Source organism: Catharus ustulatus, chromosome 9 (assembly GCF_009819885.2).
Source record: "Catharus ustulatus isolate bCatUst1 chromosome 9, bCatUst1.pri.v2, whole genome shotgun sequence".
NCBI classification, from domain to species: Eukaryota; Metazoa; Chordata; class Aves; order Passeriformes; family Turdidae; genus Catharus; species Catharus ustulatus.
This window is the reverse complement of record NC_046229.1, coordinates 4082558-4104290: the sequence shown is the minus strand read 5'-3', so window position 1 is coordinate 4104290 and position 21733 is coordinate 4082558. Positions and strand designations below refer to the sequence as shown.

At 40.0% G+C, this 21733-nt stretch overlaps 1 protein-coding gene across 9 annotated transcripts in view; it reads left to right on the top strand.

Moving 5' to 3' along the window:
- Positions 1-21733, top strand: part of FGGY (FGGY carbohydrate kinase domain containing) — a 280628-nt gene that overhangs the window by 181619 nt on the left and 77276 nt on the right. For 8 of the 9 annotated variants that reach the window (XM_033066875.1, XM_033066877.1, XM_033066878.1 and 5 more), the window contains one exon: positions 20013-20128. The exons of the other annotated variant lie outside the window; for it this stretch is intronic. In XM_033066875.1, coding sequence (XP_032922766.1) covers positions 20013-20128 — 116 coding nt within the window. The remainder of the gene's footprint in view (positions 1-20012; positions 20129-21733) is intronic. 9 annotated transcript variants of the gene reach the window in all.

Here is a 21733-nt window from a genome sequence, read left to right as displayed (position 1 = left end):
TGGAAGAGGAGCTTGTGTTTAGAGGTGCTGTTGAAAAAACAAACCAGTGTGAGTTAAACGATTATCTGAAGGATGTCTGTGTCCTTTTCAAGGATTGGGCAATCCTTTCAGAGAGATGTGGTAACTGCAGCAGCACAGACACCACTTTTTGGGGCCAGCTGCCCTTCCCTTCCTTCCTAGCCCTGCCATGACTAATGGATACCCTTTGGCTGGGGTCTGGCACTTGGATTTGTGTTGATATTTTGTGCCTACTTCAAAAGATGCCTGGTCTAAAAATCAGGCCTTGTTTCTGGAAAGAAGGGGCCCAGGGAATACTGCAGAAAGCTGTTGTGATTAGTGCTGAGCCCATGGGGCAGTATCCTGAATTGCACTCGGGTGTTCTGTCCTGTTTATGAAATGAAACCCAAGAGTTCAGACTTGCAGACTTGTTTAGAGAAGTCTCTGGAGGAGAGAGAATTATCTTGAAAGGCTGGTTGGGAGGGGAGGGGTGGTGTTTTTGTGGATTGGATAAAGTACCACGAATTTCTTGTCATGGAGCCAAAAGCAAGTGTCCCTGTGATGGTATGTTTGCCAAATGAGAGAATTCTATTGCTATCAGGCTTTTAATAAATTCAAAACATGTTCTTTGGAGACTGGTGACACACAGACTGATCCAGAAAATAGGAAATGTGTAGCTGGAAAAGATATCAGGACTGTGAAGGGCAGGTGCAATGTGGCCATTACTGTTAGATTTTTTTTTTTTAAATTTTAAAAATGATATGTCCTTGAATCTACCGAGTAATCTGAAAGAGTTCTGTGTGCTGAAGAAGAAAATTGTCAGCAGGTCTCGTTAGTGTTAGCCAGGAAGCACACAGGCAAACAGGAAGCTTTAGCTATTGTTATTGTACAAGTGCCCTTTACAAAATATTAGCAAAAGAAGCTTAATGTGTTTTCCACAAGAACAGGAGCCCTTCAGAGTGTCTCACTGTATCTGCCCAGTGAAGAAAAACTGCACTGTCCCCTTCCACCAGCTTCAGACATACATTGAGAGCTTGCACTGCAGAGGCTTGCATTCACATCTTCAAATATTTACTACTTTATTTTTAAAAGTTGTTACGATTGTTAATTAGCTGTGACAGTATCTAGCCCTTCGTTTTCTATTGTGTTCATTTGCAGCTAAAGAAAAAAAACAGCCAGCTAGGTCAGTATAGAAAGGATTGGGGGCAGTGGATGTATTCCTGGCAGTTTGCCACAGAGACACTGAACTGAGCCAACCATGAAGTCATCGTGAACTCAGGGAGTCTCACTAATCCAAGGCAATGTGTCTTAATTTGACAAAGCAAAGGCTGCTTGATAAGCAAGCCCAGCTAGAAATGCTGTGAAATGGGGGTGTTTGTTAAGTGGAGATTGTGCACGAGAAATGTGGTGATATGAAAGGAATCATCTTGGTTTCAGGTCCTTCCTCCCCCAAGCCCAAGGCAGGCTTGGCTCCCTTCTCCCCTGCAGCTTGGGCTGTGCAGTGGCTTGATGTGAAATTTGAGAAACATATGTAGTTTTCTATTTCAGGAAAATGATCTCAGGGATTGAATGTGTGTTTTGTTGGCTGTTAAGCTCTGATCTTGCCTAGTGTGGTAGTTTGAGAGTGTGTGTGTATGGGAGTGTGTGTGTGATGGTTAAAATGAACTCCAGCACTTGAAAAACATAATAATAAAAACAAATCAGAGTTCATATATTCATTGTTGTTAAAGGTCTTATTTTTTCAGTCTCAAAATGCAGCATCCAACATCCTAAGAAGACTCTTAAATAACTGTGCTGTGCATATCAGAAAATGCCTTTTTTTTTTCCATAGTAGTCATTAACATTTACTTGAGCTGATGAGTGGTGCACACACAGTTTCTCATCAAAGCAAAGAAACCCTGTTTAAACAACCATTTCATTGTTGATTCTGTGCAGAAGCAATGGAGATACATGACCACTGTAATTATTAACTTCTGTGAGGTTGAGATGACAATCTCCCCTTAATATTCATAAAGAGATGTCTGGGAGTCTGAGATTCCTCTTGCTAATGATGGGACTGGATAACTGTTCTTCACTGGGGCTCAGGGGAAGTCATGTGGGAGGTTGTGATGTTGCAGCCTTAAATTCTGAGGAAAAATGAGGCATAAACCACAGAGGAGTTTGCTGTCTTTCAGTTCTCTTAATCTCTTTTTTTTTACAGTCATTTCGGTTCTCTTCAGAGGCAGGCTGGGTGTTCAGGGTGTTTCTTCTGCATTAGCTCCTGTGAACACCATCAGAGATCAGACCCTCATGGTACAAGGGATGTAATAAACAATCTGTCATCTCCTTTGAACTCTTCCTTATGTGAAACTCCATGGAAAGCCCCCTTGTCCCCTGTGAGATTGGGTCTCTGTTCAACCAGAGCTGTGTAACAATTGCTTCCTTACATAAATTTGAACCAGATAAGAAAATAGCCATGTTTATGAACTCCTGGGTCATTTACAGCCCCAGCAGTATTTTGGTGTGCACATATATAATGCATGTATTCACAGTAAATTCTTAAAAACCACCCCCCTGAAAACAATAACATTCCAGGAGTGTTCTCATCCAGAGAAGGGAAAAAAAGCTATGTAGCATGAAGTCTGTGCATTGTATGTGTACATACACTGCTTAGAAGTATTAAAACTCACAGAAATTTATTATCCCATAAGGGCCTCTTTTGTCTTTTCTTTCTTTTTTTTTTTTTTTAAGCCCCCAAACCTTTACTCCTCTGTAATACCTTGCATATGAAAGAACCTTCATAAATTCAACCCTTAAATGTGCTCTTGAGCAAGAAAGTGGCATTGTTATTTTATAGCTGGGAAAAGAGCCGTATAATTTGAAGGGTAACATTCTTTAAGTGTTTAGCTGGGCATCCAGCTTTCTGTCTAACTTGCAGTGAGAATTAGGTGTCATATTCCATAGACATTTTCACAGATCACACTATAAATTATTTATTCTGGACCACTTCTTCCTGCAGACTTCCCAAACAAATGCTTTTCACCACTGGAGTGTTCCTCCTCTGCCTCTCACTGTAATACATGGCTGTAACAACAGTCTTGGCCTGGAGGGCAGTTTACCTACAGCTTTGCTTTATTTTTTTTGGCTGACTCTCTAAACCTGCTTAATGTTAGTGACTTTCACTGGAAATTCTCTGCGTGCTTTAGGATGACACTGATGGTGTCAGGGTTGATTTACATTATCTCTTTAAAGTAGCATTAGCTTGCCTAGGACTTTTTCTCTTATTTGTTTTAGAATTCATGTTCTCCAGAGAGGAGCCTTTTAACTGTGAAATGTAAATAACCTGACAAGGAAGACTTCAAAAGAAAATGAGTCTTTGTCCATGGCAGTGATACCAAGCTTGCCAACTCCGTAACCTTTAAAACAGAGCACTCTTATGCTTGACCTGTCATCTGCCTATAAAAATAATCTTAGATCAATGATACAGTGCTTTCAAGAATGTGTCTGAAGAAAACAGGCACTTCTATGTATGTGTTCTGTCATTTCTTCATTGTGATGGACCATCTGCTGCTTTAACTCTGGGTAGGATCTGGTTATTGATTCGGTGTAAGTGCCTGGCTCTGCCTTTTGCTTGCACTGAGGTGATGAACACTTTTACTGCAGCTTGCAAATTGATGCTGCCAGATAGCCAGCCCAATATTATATAAATATATAATGTGTTATATGAAATCACCAAGGGTTTGTTTTTGCCTTCCCCCATTCTTTATTCCAGTGCCATTCCATTAAGCTGTTCTTTAGATGAAAGGTTGTAATTCAGTCTTCAGTGGATGAAATGTATATGTACTTATGGAATCAAAGACATTCCAAGAAAGGTTGTTTATTTTCTTACTACCTTCTTTAATTAAATGTCGATGGTAGGATTCTGACTTCAGAGAAACAGATGAAGCAATAATGCTTGTGGTGTGATCCAGCAGGGATGACTGGAGTTGTGCTTCTTGGTAGTTGGACACTGCATGCATAGCAAACTCAATTCTCCTGTGGGTAGGAGAATTGGAATTTCAGATTTCACCATGGCTGTTGGTTTAATTTTAAAGTGAAGGGCAAGTTCTGGAAGTTCTATGTTTTATATTTTACTATTACGTAACTTCAGATAATACTGGAGTTATATATCTGTTTGATTCAGCTTGAAACTGCAGCTGGGAATCTCAGTTAAAACCCAGGTTTGCTCACTTTATTTATTTCAAGTGCTCTGTCTCAGACTTGTCAGCCTGAGTTCTGAGCTTGCTGCTGTTCTGCAGTGTGGATGTATCCTGGGACTCTCCAGAGAGGGGACTGGAGAGCACAGGTGTTCCTCAGAGAGCTGTCCCTGTGTTCCCTGGCAGGCTGGGGCTGTCCCAGAGTCACTCCCAGAATCCATGTGCCAGTGTTGCAGCAGAAGAGAATTTATGGAAGGTGACCCAGCTATTGCCTCTAGTACCCATGCACAAGGACTTTTGTCAAAGTGGGAAAGAAAGTAGGAAATCCCTTCATGCTGTAGATGTTTGGGAAAAATATGAGGATGTGCAGAGAGATATATCCAAATATATAGCCTGTTACATCCAAAACTCTCCACACCCCAGAGCCCACTTGTATTTATCCATACATGGTACATGGAGTTATGATCACAGAAATAACTTCAACTTTCACTCACTGTAGTTTGAAACAGTTTTGAAACTATTTAGATACTCTCCTTCCAATCTCATTTTCCAAGGTGAGCTCATACTTCTGAGGAATGAAGTTGGATCTGCACAATAAGGTGTTTTCATATTTAATTAAAGCTGGTAAGAAGGGGAGAACACACCACAAAATACAAAGAAAACTATTTTCCTGTGGTTTCCATCTTCTGAGCTTCCTTCCATGAAACTATTTGGGAGTTTCTGATGCTGGTTTGTCCTTGTACATAAAATATCTCAAACAGAGTCCTTGGAGAAAAAGAAATACTGTGATGTAACTTTATTTTCAGGAAAGAAATTGAGTGTTCTTCCTGTCTTCATGGAAAAAGTAGGTGTGGTGTTCTTCTTAATTCCTTGTGCACGGCATCTGTACAGGAGGCTAAGCCCCAGAGTGCTTTCATCTCCCTACAAAGAAGGGAAAACAGGGAATGTGTAAGAGCATGATACACTGCTGGCACCTGTTCTTTATATCCATCCCATCCCGTGCCATTCTTGCCCTCAATTCCACTCCAAAGCCCTATGGGCACATGTGCAGTCTGGATTTAGTCTCCTTCACAGATGACATCTTTCATGTGCCATCTTGGGCCATGCTGCTCATGAGATAGATATAAATAAAAAGATATATATATATATAAAATTTGAATGTGTATCACAAAGACAAGGTAAAGTTCTTCAGTGCTCACCATTCCTCATGCTGTTGCCCCAGTAGCACCAGGTGGGTTTAGTTTGTTTAAGACTTTCTGGGTTTGTATATTTTGTCCTGTAGCAGCTCTTCATTTTGTGTATAAGGACAGTTCATAAACAGATGTTGAATCTCTACATGGTGCCTGCTATTTCCTGCTATTTCTGCCCTGCCTGCAACACAGACAATCCTTATTCACACTAGTTAGCTCCACTGAAATCTCCCCAAGAACATTTCCTGATACCTCTTTCTTTTTTAGGCTGTCTCTTTAAATGTGGATCAAAGGAAACTCATACCTACTAAAATGTTAGGAGATTTCTGATTGCCCAACCTATCAAGAGGTGTATTAATTAATTAAAGTAGGTGCTTATTTGCTTTGGCACAAACAGAGAATGGAGGAGGTAGAATATAAAGAATGATGTCCAAACTAGCACAAATTAACCTGCTGTGCTCATGGAAATCACTTCAGGCTGATTAAGGCTCCATCCACTATCTCATTTGCTTGTTGCTTTATCTGAGAGGGCCTCTATTTGGGTGCATGTGCATAAAGTAGGGACTACAGTTTTACCTCATTAAATGTGAAACTCTGCTTGGAGGAATATTGCTCAAGAAAACCACATCAGGCCAAGGTTTTGAAAATGCAGACTTGTTTAGAGAACGTATTTTAATATATTGAAGCCTCAAGCCATCTACTCTGCTCCTGAGAGCTCTACCTGAAAACTTTCAGGGCTGAATAATTTAAGGTTTCGGGGTTTTTTTAATTCTTTCTGCAAGAAATACTAGTCTGATGTTTTATTTTCTTAAAGTCTGAACTCCACATAACTTTTTTTTCAGAACTGTTTATCCTCACTCCAGACATGAACCTTGGAAAGGTGGCAGAAAAAACAAACAGCTGCTGTGTTTTTGGGCAGTCTGCATTCCTTTAAACTCTCTGAGATCAGACTTGTGCTGAGATTTTCAAATTATTTGTCCTAGGGCTTAACCACTTTCACTCCTGCTTAAAAGTCAGTGAATTTGCCATACTGGTGCTTGTGAGAGCTGTCATGCAGAGCCTTAATGATTCAAGAACTATGAATATATGATGTGTTCTTAGGGCTTTTTATTATTGTTTCATTCAAACTTCACCTACCTCCCTAATCATCCTTCCATTTTTGGACTCCAGTTCTTTTTTTAACTTAAGCACATTGCTTAAGATATTCTAGGGAACTTTGTTTGGATTTTGGTTTTGAGGGTAAATTTGATACATATAAAAATGTTATTAATGGACCAAGGTGGAGGCAGTAAAAAAGACTGCCACATTCCCAAGGCCCAGAGTCAGAAATTATCTGCTCAAGTTTGGGTTTCCTTCACAAACTGGAGACAGGAAGAAGAGCCACCAACCCTGTGGCAGCATTTTGTGCTGTCTTTATGAGGTCTCCAGAATATGTTCTGTGAAGCTGGTGGAGGATTCAGAGCAAGGCAGGCTTGTGTGGTAAAAGCATATTTAGTGGTTTAGGCTCTCATGTGGATTTTCCTGCAAGAGAGATGTGGAGATGCTGTTTCTACTCGTGCCTTTTAAGTAGCCTGGATCCCAAGTGTGTCTTGCAGTGCCTTTCCAATTCCTGGAACTTCCCTGAGTGCAGAGATTGGTTGTACCAGGTCACTGTTCTTGTGGGATGGGTTAAATCCAAACGTGTGTTTACTAGCAACTGGAATGGACAAACAAAGCAGTCAGGCCAGTTCTGAAGGGCTTTTCAGTTAACTGTGCTCATTCTTTTCTTTGGGCCCTTTTCCAGCAAAGCACTTAGGCACGTGCTTAAAGTTAAAGCCTGTGCTTAAGTGCTCTGCTGGTCTGGGTCCTTTATTTGCTGTCCAAGCATGTTGGTATGAACAGGCTGTTGGCTCTAGGAATGTTTGGGGAACTGTTCTTCTTACACTGCCCATTTTCCTTCACTGAACCTTTTGGTCACCTATGACCCAGAAGATTAATTTGTCTTTTCAGTATGACGCAGAGAATAATTTGGAAATGGCATTTGGAAACTTGTATCAGGTTATTGATTAGGTGGTACTGATTGTGAAGAAACAGTGTATTTGGAAAAGTCAAGGTCAGTCCAGCCAGAGGAGTTTGCATTTGATGTCTTGCTGGCAGCATTTGTCATATGTCAAAAGCATCTTCAGACTGTTCAAGTACTATGGGTTTAGTATCCAGAAAATTCTCCTTAAGTAACTGCTGTCTTTTAGGCACTTGTTATTTTTTGATCTGTATGGAGATTTGCTTGTTTATTTGTTTCTGGTTTTTACTGCTGCAGTCCAGAGTTGCCAATCTCTGATCCCTGCAGGCCAGCAAGTCTTGTGCTGTCCCTCCTCATCATTCCCATACCATCCATGGCAAGTCAGGGCAGGAGAACTCAGTTCGATTCAGACCTTGGGATTTCTCTCTGGGTTTTGCAGCATTGAAGGTTGGTCTTTCACCTCTAGAGCTGTTTTAGGATACCAGGGAGTTGATTTTCTTTGTGCTTTTTTTTGTGAGGGTGCAAACCACTTTGCAGCAATGAAAATGGCAGAATGTGCAGCCTGATATTGCTGACCTAACTGTGGAGGTAGCAAGGAAAATCCATATGGGATAAGTCAAGCACAATCCTGCAGTTGCTCTTGCAGACACGTGACTTACAGAAATGCCCCCACTGACGTCAGAGACACTTTTTGTTCAGGTCAAGTTACTCACACCCACGTCTCTTTAGGACCAAGCTCATAAATAAATAGTTTAAAAAATTGCCTTTAGAAATTTCATTCTTAATTTCTCTCTCAAAAAAAAAAAGTACAGACTCTCTATGAACAGTGATCTTTTTAATTCCATCATTTAATTTGGAAAAACACACAAATGTGGAAATTATTTTTGGGTTTTTTTTTCATTAGAAACATATAAGCCATTAAAAAGGGAATAAAGCATTCCTTTTTTTTAGGCATCTAACACAGGGAGTTTGAGTTGACTTTTAGTCCATTCTTCTCTGTGCTTGCAGTATTTGTGAATGTATTTTCTGCAAGTATTGTACTGTAATTCAAGTTCCAAGAAAGGGAAAGACAAATATTTTAGTGTTGTTAGCGCTGCATGAAAGGGTTCATTAGCGTTTAGAGCAGTGGTAAACTCCACCCTGCTGGTTCAGCCTCACCTTTCCCAGTGCTGGGTGTGAGACAAGCTCAGGCAGTACCTGGGAGGCTGAGCTCTGGCCCTGAGAGAGCTGGGGCTGTGCATTCCCAGGTGAAGTTGTTTAAATAAATGTAAAAATGGGTTTAAATGAAAGTAAAAACCAATCATGTCCACCTTCCTTGTGTAACTCTGAAATTAGAGCAACACCTTCCTTTTAGCCACTCTCCCAAGAGCCCATGGGTTGATCTGGTTGGTTGGTAGAACAAGTCAGAGTGGAGTTTATTTAGTGCAGCCCCTTCTCTCTGGCAGTGGCAGCAGAGATGCTTTCAGAGGAAAGGAAAGGAAAGGAGACAGGATCCTAGAACTGACAATATGTTAGCATTCTTCTGGGGCCAGTGCTTTGAAATGTTGCACAGTTAATGAGCATTTATATTCCCTTATGTTATTTCTCTCTAGTGTTGTGACTGGAAGCAGTCTAGGTATCCATGTAATGTACCCTTCTTTTTGTTTTTCTTTTATTTTCTCTTGGTCCCAGCAATAGCCTCTTTCAACCCCAGAATGATTGCTAATTTTCTTTGAATGTCTTTATTGCTGCCTTCTGAGCAATAATGGCACCTGATTTATCTACTCTGTAGCCTTCCTTATTTTCTGCATTGATCTCCCTGCTCATGTAAATAAGCTGAAATGTTTTTTCATTCTTACTTTATAGAAATTTATGTGTTCTTTTACTCACTTGTGTTACCTGTTTCAGAACTCCATGGTGGAGTTTTTTTTGATTGGTTTATGTAATCCCACAGCTGTCCAAATAATACTGTTGGTGTCTTTGCTTTTTGAGATCTGCTCAGAAATGTGCCTTCTTTTTTATATGAATACAATTACAAAGGGCTGTAAATGTAACCATTATTATTAATTAAAGATACTCTAGAAATAGATGCACTGCTGTTGTAATTTAAAATATTAAAGTACAAGCATACAGTATATGTATGATATATGTAAAATGAACCATCTTGCTTTTCCTTTGATTTAAATCACCTTAAAATCTAAGAAAACCTATTTTCAAAAATAGATACTAATGACTAAATTTTGACTGAATATATCTAGTATTTAGGAATCACTTTATGATTTTAAGAGTTTGCACTGACTGAAGTGATTTTTGTGGTGGGAGGTAACAACACAGCTCATTCCCTGAGTAGGAATATATAATGTGCATCTTAGATTCAGGTGCCCCTGGCAGCTGTATCCTGTCATCCAGACTTGAGCAAGACTTGAAGGTGGTTTCCCTGAATAAAGGAGGGCTCAATATTCGAGTTTAGCATGTGAAATGGGATCAGCCTCCATCAGAATGCAGTTATTAAGACTTTCTTTTATTGCAGTACTCTTGGCAATTTCCCTGCTTCTGTTCTGGTTTCACTTAGGCTTTGTCTGGCCACAAGTGCATGACAGCCGAGGCTCCAGTTCAGCACAGTCTGACTAAGCTGGTAAAAACTCCCATTAACCCCACTGACAGCTCTTCAGGACTTTATACTCACACATGTGTTCAAGTACTGTGCTAAATTAGACTATCATGGTTTGATGTTAGGAATATATACATTATTTACTCACAAATCAGTAAAATGTCTCTTTGCAGCGAACGTGTGAAGAGATTTCTGGACTAGCAGTTCTGTCTCTCAAAACACCACTGGTAGGGCTGGAAGGGTGGGGTTTTTTCACACCACTCTAATTCTGCTCAATTGTATGAAGACAGCAGAAACCACATAATGAAGTGTAACCCTGATCCTGTGAAGATTTGTGTTCCTGGTCGGTGTCTGGAGTGTCAGCGTGCACATGGTGCTGGCCAGGCAGTGCCAAACTGCTCCCTAAATCTGCTCCCTAAACATGGGTGCTGGGTGTACATCTCCTGTGTTTGCTTTTCACCCAGAGGAGCAGCACAGGGTCATGGAGCAGTGACTGTGGTCCTCCTGCAGCCTGCCCATTCCTGCGGGATTGCTGTTTTTCCCTGTGGGATGAGGCTGTCTGGAATAATGCAGTGGCCGTGGCTGGGGCAGTGCCTGCTCTGCCAGATGTGCTGGGTGATGCACTTGGGGACGTGCTGCTGCTGTTGTACTGGGAGAATCTGATGTTGGTGACAGGAATAATCTCACTCTGTGCAAAGCCACACAGTGGGTTGGGAGCTGAGACCAAACTTCCTTTTTGTCAGTGACTTGGAGCCTTTGCTTAATCTCTTTACCAGCTTCCTTGAGTGTTTGGTGAAGCCTTGAGCTGTGGTAAATTTACTCAAGCTCAGGCTTCCAGAGGAAGCTGTTCACTGGCTCTGTGTACCAATACTTCCAGTTTTAATTGTGTCATATTTTTAACTACCAGAAGGTAACAGGAGAAAATGTGTTTTTTAAATACAAGCTCTTAATTGAAATAAATATTTGACTTCCTATTGCAGAGTGGTTTGCTTGAAATACTGAGCTTGAAAGAATATTTTTTTGTAATTAAATTGAACTGGAAAACATTGCTGATGTTGCAGAAGGCAGGAGGAATGTCCCAAGGCTGCTGGACTGCAGTGACTGGAGATGTGGGCTCTACTTCCAGTGTTGCTTTTCATTTCCCTTCCATTTTCAGATGATGTTTTCTTTATAACCTCCCCTCCGCTTATTAAGTTTATAAAATTTTAAACAGTGGTTACTTAAAACAGTGATTCAATTTTATATATGTGCACACTTTTTTGTTTCTCTCATATTTAAAGATTTAAATTACAGTTTTCCATAGAAAGATTTTTTAACATGTTCAGCATCAGTGTTTGAATGGTGTCTTTCTGCCAAGGTCTCAGTCTCTAAAATGAGCCTCTGGAGTTCAGGATTCAGTTCAGGGGTCTGAATAAATTTTACTCTTTGACCCTTGGCCAAATCTCTCAATTTTCTTTGCCTCTGTTTGCCATCATTTAAGGGAATGGACTGAGATTTCCAGCCCCACATGCTCTGTCTGATTTGTCTAGACAATACATTTTTTTGTCTAGGACTGTGTCTCATTATGAGTTCTCCAACAATGCTGAAGACAATGGGCTTGAATCTTGGTTGGGTGTCTGTAACATAATACAGAATAAAATTAATAAAAAAACTCAGCAATCTGCTGACTGTTGGCTTGCCCTTGCCTCATGACATGGTGAGGCGTATGTGGGTGGATAAAATGGTCTGATTTTGTACTTTCTGATCCAACTAAATGTGTTTAGCTAAGTGCATCCACTGAAATTACTAGATGCACACAAGGGATTCATCTGACTAGATAAGTTCCACTTAAAATGGGTGGTTCCCTACAGGTTTGGTGACATAACTTCTAGGAAAACTGAATTCAAGACTCTTAAGTCTTCCCATTTTTTGATAGTGTGTTTCTAAAGAGAAACACACTTCTAAAAAGAACTGGAGAAAGAATTCTGTTACAAATGGTAGAAGAAACATCATCTTGTTGTGGTCAGTGTGATTCACCTTCTGTTGGATGACTTTTTTGACATTTGCAGTGTTTGATGCATTTATTTGTATTTTTAAAGGACAGGTTTAAATAGATTACAGCAAACACAAACAGGCACATTCTCCCAATCCAAAGTAAATATCTGCATGTGTACACATTACAAACACGTGTGTGTGTATTTATGAAAAAATAAAACAAGCCAGTTTCCTTACAGTAATTATGTATCAAATGCACATTCCCACATCTCTGGCAATGTGTGCAAATTCAGCAAATCCAACACAGAATTTTCTTTTAGTGGATTAATCCTTAGAGTCTGAGTGTCACAAAAGGGACTTTCCCAACAAACTCTTAGTAAATTTGAGATTTATCTGTGTATTATAACATCAGTCTCATACCTCCTTTGGAGCACAGGAAACATCTACACTCTACATTTGTCAAGAGATTTCTGTGCTTGTTGTGGTGGTAATTGGAGGTCAGTCTTAGCTCTGGTTGGGTGGTCAGAAGGTTGATGCTGGAGTTGAAAGCACTTCATTGCTTTGAAACCTTGTGCTGCTATGTAGGCTTTGAAAATGATCCTATTGTTCTCCTTTTTTTCCTTTCAAAGTGGGACCCAGAGTTTAAATATAACATGGAATCTCGTCAGGGAGTGGCTGTATTCAGAGGAGATTAATTATAGATGTGGGTGTAGAAAATTGCAAATGTGAATTGTATTTTTCATTCAATAAAATCTGTCCCTTTAAGTAAGCAACAGACTTACTTAGAAAATTCTGTGATTTTAAAAGCCAGCCCAAACCCTCTAAGTGTTACAGCACGAACACCAAATATTAGAGCAAGGTTTGAGTTAATTAATACTTTGTAGCCTTTACAAAAATAGTTTTACTTTTTGATTTGCTGGTTGAAAGACTTTGTTTCCTGCTCAGTGCTTGTTGCTGAGAGGCTTCCACACACATACAGGGTGATGTGAGCTCAGGGGAATCACAACTCCTACACCCTGTATGTCAAAAAAAGACCTGAAAGTCCTGGCTGGATGAATTTGGAAGTCCTGGTGAGAATGTTGATGGATCCCAGTCCCCCAGGGGCTCTGCTGTAGCTGCCATTCCCTAAGGGCCTCTCTCTCACCTAAAAGTGTGCACTGCTTTTTCATGGGCTCTGCTTTGGCAGCGAGATTTATGACAGGGAAAGGGAGACCTGGTTTATATTTTTAAATAAAAGCTGTGCCACCAGTCCAGTGAGAATTCTGACTTTTCCAGATGCGAGGCAAAAAGAGCTGCTGAATACAAGTTCACAGATTTTTAACCCCAAATTTAGCCTTGTTGGTTGGGAAGGATTCTGGTAGGACCCTGAGAGTTCCCTGAGTCAGCAGTGTTCATAAAAATGGGGGGAAGAGTATATCATTAAACCAGTGTTCTAGCCACAGCTTTGAAGGAAAAGCTATGAAATCTTCACACCATGTGTAGTACTTCAACATAATTTTTTTGCAGCAACTAAAAAAACCAAAAAACTTGTAAGGGTTTGGAAAGGTACTATATAGCCAAATATCAGTATCTGCATTACCTTCAAGTATTAGATCCTGAGCTGTTTACTGTCTTTTTAGTTGGTGGCTTTGAGAATTAGTGTCTTCTACCAAACTTGCACACTTACTGGAAAGAGAACTATTTTCTGCTAAATCCTTTTTGTTGGAAGCTGAACAGCTATTTCCTGATGCTCAGTTTTCCTCATGGTGAGGAGAAAGAAAACATCTAAGTAACTTTTTAACTTTTTGAACATGAACTTTTAAGGTTTGAGATCTGGAGTTTAATCCTATTTCACCTATGAAATATGATAAAATTGCCACTAGCCTTAGTGTGAACAAGTATTAGACTTTCATCATGTTATTGGATCATTCTTATTTGTATTAATATTTTTTCCTTTGCAGTTTAGTGAAGATTTCAAAGTAGGGAGAAAGCTTTGCTTTTGCTGGTATTTAACTTCCTCCAAAAAATCTAATGGCAGCCTGACTACTTTTAATTATTTATGATAAATAGAAGTGTTACCCAGAGCAGAGGAAGACTGAAGCTGTAGGATTGCTAACGCTGATTACAGTAATTTCCTCGCTACCTTTACTGAATAGGTTTAAATCCTCAGACATGCAAAGACTGAAAGTCGAGGCCATGAGTACAACTGGGAATGTGTCTGCTACTTGTCCCAAACAGGCTTCCCCACCTGTCTTCTTTGTTTGGCCTGTTTAATGTTTTGTTGGAAGATGAAAACCCTTTTCAGGCAAGAGTCAAATTGCACGGCTCGCTAAGACAATGGGCTTGGGCACGCAGGAATTTCATAGGCTTTGGGTCAAAGGCAATAATCATAAAAAGTAATGTGTTGTAAATGTTAGGAACTTGGGGGTTGCATGGCTGGGTGGCTGGAGCAGCCCCTGACAGGTTTGCTGTGTGTACCTGCGATTGAAGAGTGAAAGGAGGGGAGTGCAGTCAGGGCACACCCAGCCTCTGTCACCCTGAGCTTTGCAGCCCACCTGCCCCAGACCTGGGCTGAGGGACAGCAGGGGCAGCTCCTCTGCACCACCCTCAGCTCAAACCCCTGCCCTGACTCCTTTTAGCAAACACTCAGCAGGGGCACACCTCATACACTTCATACATTTCATTTCCCAATGATCAGGTGTCACTTTTCTTCTCCTCTCTCTTGAGAAGTATTCCCTTAGGACAAATATTCCTTATTTCCCCCAAGCAGCCAAATACACCAAGCAGGCAGAGACAATTTCCTAAATCCAGTGGTGGATGTGGATCCAGCAGTCTGTTTCTGTTTCAAAGGCTATGGATTAATGGATATGGTGTTACCATAACAGAGCAGAGAATAATTGAAGGTTTCCTATTGCTCTGTGATAACCTCCACTGTATTTTAAGCTCTTGCAGCACCACTGCCCAGTTCTGTTCTGGGATGCTGGCAGTATGTGTGCTGGGTATTAAAATTTTTTTGCCTTGGACATTTTTGCACAAACCACAGTCAGATCTGTGACTGTGTTAGAGCTGTAAATTGCCTTCTTTTGTGAAAAGCCTTGAGACTGGGGGGGTGGTGCATAATTTGGGAGGACATTGGAAGCCTGGCCCAGATGTTAATATGTTTGAGCAGAACCTACACCCTGGTTTACAATTTGAATTCAAAATCTGTTTTAAATTTAAACTTTGTAGAACAAAAGAAAAATCATTTGATGTTGTGACAGTCACACTCCATTGTTTCAGGTCTCCTCCTTGCATTCACAAAGTCATAAAGCTTTCTGAGCTTTTGATTCTTTGTAGCTTTAAATAAATCTGCCCAGCAGAGAGTTACTTTATCCTACTGCACACTATTCCTTTTGGGATCTAACTGTACCCTCTCCTTGCTTGTGTAGGATTTAGCTTTGGCACAACCTTCAGCAGGTGCAGCTGGCTTTAGTTCAGTGATCCAGTGATTGAACTGCTGCACTGTTAATGATGCCTACAAAATTAATTAAGTTCATGAGTTTAGGTTCATTTCTGAGCAGTTGGGATGAATGGAGCAGATCCTTTTGCTTTGGAATTGAGAACAAAGCTGCCATTCACCTCAGGATGCCCCAGCCAGGGGTTCTCTGCCTTTCAAGCTGGTGACTGACTCATTTTCCAGGCTAACTGATCTTGTACCAGCCCTCTGGAATGGAAGGTCATGTAGAAATACCTTATGGGGTCACTTTTCAGGAAAAAATCCTGTTTCTTTTAGTAACTTTTAATTGATAGGACTGATCTATCAACCTGTACTCAAAACAGAGATGACTTCCACGAGACAACTGCAGTTAAGGAGAAGCCTCCAGAATTATTTTCATAGCAAGTGTTGACCAGGCAGGGCAGGATCTCTGCAGATTTGGGAATCATGTCCATGCTGGCTTTATCCCTTTTGGAGTGTGGGAGATGTGTCATCAAAGTGTGAAGCTCTGGTGACTCCTAAGTAGTTGTGGAGAAGTTTTTTGTGACTTTTATCTTTTAGAAACGTTTTTATGCCTGTTACTCAGAGCACACAGTAATTCCCATTTTCAATGAATGTATCTGATTTTCTTCTCTCCAAGAAGTACAGCAGAGTGAGAGAAAATACTCAGAATGGGCAGATAATGTGGGAAGAGCCACACAGAAACAAATTTTGATAACCTGAGTGATTACAAGTCCAGTTGCCTCAGATCCTTTTGCAGGTTATTTGCATCCAGACAGCATTTTGGGAATTACAAGTGTGTATTCACAGACTCTGTTTTTAATGCTGAGATTCTGATCATGCAGGACTTCAGCACACCCAGTCAGTCCTCAGCAAGAGACTTGTACAGAGCTTTAAACATAATCATTTTCCTGTTGAAAATCTGGTTTAAATAAAATAAAAATTTTCCATGCACGATGGTTGGGGTTGGTTTTTTTTTCAGTAGGAATATTCTAAGCAAAACTTTTTGTTCTGAACAGAGAAAGGAAATCTTTCATTTCATTGTGCTGGGAATATGCTTGAGGAAAAGAGTCTCCAAACTCATGGTATTTCAGACTGGTTACATATGGCTTGTGCTATTGAGGGGTTCCATGCATGGCTCCTCAAATCCTGTGTTGGATTAGACAGTCGGGAGAGGACTCTTCCCTCTGGGATTGCCTCTTCCCTGCATGTTTGAACCCAGCTGATCCTGGGAGTAAAGTAAGAGGAGCATTTGCTTCAACCCATCTGCTTCAGCCAGCTTCAGCCAGCACAAGTCTGGTGTTTATGACCAAATAATTGAGGCAACGCTGCCAAATAGGAAAAATGGAATATACCACAGCAGATATCAGCACTGTTTCTGTTTGATGTCTGCCCTTCATCTCATCAAACTTAGGAGTTCTGTGAAATACAAAGTTTTCTCATAGTTGAGGCTTTCTTTGTAGGTGTACTGATTTGGTTCCACAGGTGGTTCTTTCCCAGAGTGTTTTCTGGATAAAGTTTTCCCAAGTTAGAGGTTGAACTATCCTCTTTTCAGAGTGATTCTCTGGAGGAGAATTTCTGAGTGATTTCCCATAAAGTTAATACAAATAAAAATAAATATTATATATATAATATACATCTATAGCATTGACTTCAGCAGTGACAAGCCATGAATGGACTGTTCTCTCTGCATAGAGCTCTCTAGGACATGCAAACTGAGCATCAGCTCAGGTGAGGGGCAAGGGTTTGAGTTCAACCCATCCAGGTGCTTTGGAAGCATGTGGTGATGTAAATCCATCATGGCCATCACAGAGAAATCCTTTTATTTGAACTGTTATCTAAGAGAGCAGATGCCTTTCTGCAGTATGATTTCTCTTGGATATTAGGGGTTTGTATGAAGCCATTTTGTTCCATTAAACACCTACTTTTTGAGTGGCAGCAAGAGTGGAAGAAGGAGATTGAATCCCAGAAAAGTGTGGACACTCAGACTGTGTTTAAAACAAGCATTTTGAGTTTCTTGCTGTAGCCATGAAAATAAAAACCTTCCAACATAAGGTGTTAGTGTTTTAGCTCAGATCTGAGGTTGGTTTTCATACCAGAACCTTCCACTTAGAGATCTTCCAGTCTTCATTTGAGAAGAGTTGCCTTTCCCAGTTTGTTTTCCATGCAGTGTTAAAAATTCAACCAAAACTCCTGTTTTTATCCTTGCTCTGTGAGCACTTTGCATTTATAAATCTGCAGCATGTGTTCAGTCCAGCCATATCCTGCCAGAGAGCTCAGATCTGCTGGAATTCTGTGGATTGGCAAGGGGTGATGTCTCCCCATCCCCAGTGATTCCATGGGCCTGTGTGTGGTGCAGTGTGGGACAGCAGGGCCCTGTTTCAAACATGTTCTTTGGAGCCTTCTTCAGGGTGTGGCATTAGTTCAGAGCTTCAGTCTAATTAGAAAAAGACATATTTGGTTTTGATGATAATTTGTTATGATTTGGTATTTCCCATATTTGGGAAAACTTGATGCATTGTTTTTTCACTCTTTATGTCTAAATTTTTCCTAAAGTGATGAAGTGCTTTTTATTTCAAATACTCTGTCTTTATTTTTCCTTTTAACAAGAGGTTTGAACCAATTTGGGGAAAATGTTTATTTTTTCCCAGTATCTTCTTCAGCCTAGAATTTATTTATTCACCCAGTTTTTGTCAAAGTTCCTAATTAAATTTCTGTGTCTGGCTTTTAAATCCTTAGAAATTGGAATTCCTTGTATCAACATTGTCATTGCTGTAGTTACAGGTCATGTGCTTTTTCTGTTTTCAAACCAGACACTGAATTGTGATTGTGTGGTCTATTCTTAAACTAATAAGAAGGGAAAAAAAGGGGATGGGGTGTCAGAAGTGTTTTAAGAACAGTCCTGAAATAATCTCTGCATTTATTGAATCCGTTTATTTATAGGGCTATAAATAGCATAAGTGTCTTTTTTTCCCCCAAAATATGTAATGCTAATTATTCTCTTGCAGCAAAGAGCAACCAACACACCTTTACATCCAACCAGTGGGATGTGAATGGCTGTCACTTGTCCTCTGGTTGTAAAAACATGGTTACTCCAGTAGAACAGGATGGAAGGAAACATAAGGCATTTAAAATACACATTTCTGTCCCAGGTGTGAAAGTGGGAGTTCAGAGAGTCCATGTAACCATCTCATCTTCTGCTCACTATCACATAAGGGAATGTTGGTTCTTCTTGTAACCCCCCAAAACATAGAATACAAGTCCCAGATAGTTTTCCAGTTGTGTTGAAAGGCTCTTCCTGTTCTTATTTAGCTTTACCTGTCTGCAGTATCAGTGGCTATTAGTCCTAACTTTGATTTGCAGATAGGAAATAAAAATAGCTTCTCTTCTTCTGCTCAAGGCCAGGTCAGGTGGGGCTTGGAGCAACCTGGGCTAGTGGGAGGTGTCCCTGCCCATGGGAGGGGGTTGGAATAATCCCTTCCAGCCCAACCCATTCTGTGATTCACATTTCAGTCCCTGGGTAGTTTCCTTGGACAAAAGGGAAGATTTCCTTTTACTCTAAAATATAATTTTGAAGAGAGAAATTTGATTTGGTTTTTACTTATGTGAAACTGCAAGAAAAAGTCAAATGCTTCAGTAAAACTGAGTTTGCTTTGAAGATACATGTTCAAATTGTACCATCCTAATAAAGAGAATATGTCTGTATAAGCTCACCTTGGCTAAACATGAGTCACAAATAAACTGTCTTGTAAAACATCAAAGAAAATCCACCTCTGAGCAGGGTTTCTCTTTGAGAACAGTTATGATGTTTCCCCAAGATGCATCTGAGCTGTCTTGCCCTTGCTGGTACTGTGGTATTCCCAGGACTACACAGAGCTGCAGTTTTCAGTGGTATTTAGCATTTCTAGTACTTTTTAGTTGACTGACTTTTCAAGCACAGTTTAATGCTGATCTTTTGAGATGATCCTTAGTGTTCAGACAGAAAACAGCCTATGTAATACTAAATAATCAGGAATATTGTTCATACTTTGGAGAGGAATAAGGTCAGGGATATTGATAAAAACCATTCTGTGTGTTAGGACAGATTTTCCTGCGAGGTTCTTGTCCTCTGTGTATATTCTGCTCCTGCCTGTGCCCCATGGTGCATTTCCTGGCACAGCAGAGTTTAACATCAGCTTCTCAGGAATGAGACTTGTGCATCTCACCCCATCATCCAGATCTCCTGTTGGTTATTCAGTCATAAGAGAAGTAAGACAGAGTTTTCCTAAGGACAAACTGTGGGCAAAGGAGCCATTTAGCCTGGAAGAGCAGCACTCTGAGCTGCCTGCTCCAGAGCTCTTGTGTTCCTGCCCTGCTCTCCCCCAGGCACATGCACAGCCTGTTATTTGACTGATTTATGCAGTGAAGTGGCCAGACCAGGAGTTGTTTCAGCAGAGAAGAATCTTAAACACAAGGTCCTTTTAAGGTTCTCAAAACTTGCACTCCAAACAGTAACCAGTTTGGTTTTTTTTAATGTGAGCATTCTACTGGAGTTTTTGACCAGTGGAGAAGAGATCCTTCTGCAGGAACTTGTTTCTAGTCACAAGTTTAAATCCATTTGTCTGACCCTGTGCTTATATTGTCTCTTTTCTAGGTCTCTGTGTACAGTAGTGTGCAAGTGGACATACACATCAGATAGAGGTTGGGATGACAGTTTCTGGAAAATGATTGGTTTGGAAGATTTGGTGAAGGATAAGTATGAAAAAATAGGTATATCAGAGTGGGTTTCAATATACATATATATTCAGATTAATAAATATACATATATATTCAGATTAATAAAAAGCTTTATGTTTATATATGTAAAAGATATAAATATATAGAGATGGGGCTTTGAACAATCTGGTCTAGTGGAAGCTGTCCCTGCCCATGGCAAGGGGTTGGAATGAGATGGGAAGGTCCCTCCCAACCCAACCAATTCAATGATTCTGTGAATAAAAGATATATACATATAAAAAGATATTTTGCTGTATTGTTGTGAATGTCAGCAGGTTCAAATGTGTTGCTGAGATGCCCTTAGGGAACAGACTTCTTCCTAAGTGCATTTTTTATTTTGCATTGTTGTGAGAAACTGTGTTTAAATTTTTTATCTCCCACCCTGGAAGGCCTTTCTGTACTGCTCAGTCTCAACAATAGAGGAGTAAAAAGGAGCCCCAGCAACTGATGGCATGAAGGACACACTTGATATGGGTATATTGGATGGCAGGCTAAAAAAAAGCTACAATAAAGTAATTTATAGCTGTTACTGATAGCATGATTTGTGACCTGTACCCATCTCCCTTATAGTCATTTTCAAAAAAAGTGCTACTTCTGCTTGTTGTTATCTTTATACATTTCTTTTCACTCTCAGAGCCCAAGTTTAATTAGAATGGTAGCCTTGCTAATAGCAGTTCCTACAGCAGATATTCATTAAAAGTCCATAACGTTAATATACCAGAAAATTTCCAGGATAACTTTATTAGACTTTCCCTGTTAAGTTAATGGACTTTTAATGGATGTCCTAAGCAGACATGTCATTAACAAGAATATTACCAGACATGAATTAAAATATGCTCATTCATCAAAGTTAATTATCTGAAATTTCCTTTGATTTTTTTTTTTTTTAATGTCAAGCACTTTGAACAAGTTTGTACAGCAATTTAAATGCAGCAACATGAAATGGAAATGGTGGAGGAAGGATTGTAGTGAGAAGAAATGTAATGAAATTTATAAACTTTTCTGATCATCACGTAAAGTGCTATCAGTCATTGTTGGGTTATCAGAAAATAGTAGTTGAAAGCTTCCTTGAATAGATTTCAGCTTTTCCCCTGCAAAGGAAACTACTTATGCAGAAGTACAAAACCTACCAGGAGAATGAGGCTTTCAGCTTCCTGAGGTTTTGGGTTGAATACAGTTCTTATAACATCTGTCACAAGTGGCTTTTAGCAAATCTTCAACAAGTTAAAATAAGACTTGCAATAAATACATGTTTTTACCAGAAAATGGAACATCTTGCCAGCTGGTGGTCTCATGGAAAGGTATTTTAAAAATAAATTATTTATGAAGTGTAAGCTAAGGCTTGAATACAATATTTATGCAATGCACTTCGAGGACAGTGCAAAGCAATTTGCCATTTTAAGTAACAACATGCATGTTTTAAATGATAAAGTAGCCATTAATAAAAGGGGCCTTTTGTTGTGATGGGAGCCTCAGAACACTGGCCTATATATGGCTCAGCATTCATGAAGAGAGAAAACATCAATCCCCAGTATCAGCTCCCATGTTTGCTAAAACCCAGCGTTTACAAAAATAAATCAGCCAGTTATCTTCTGTTGA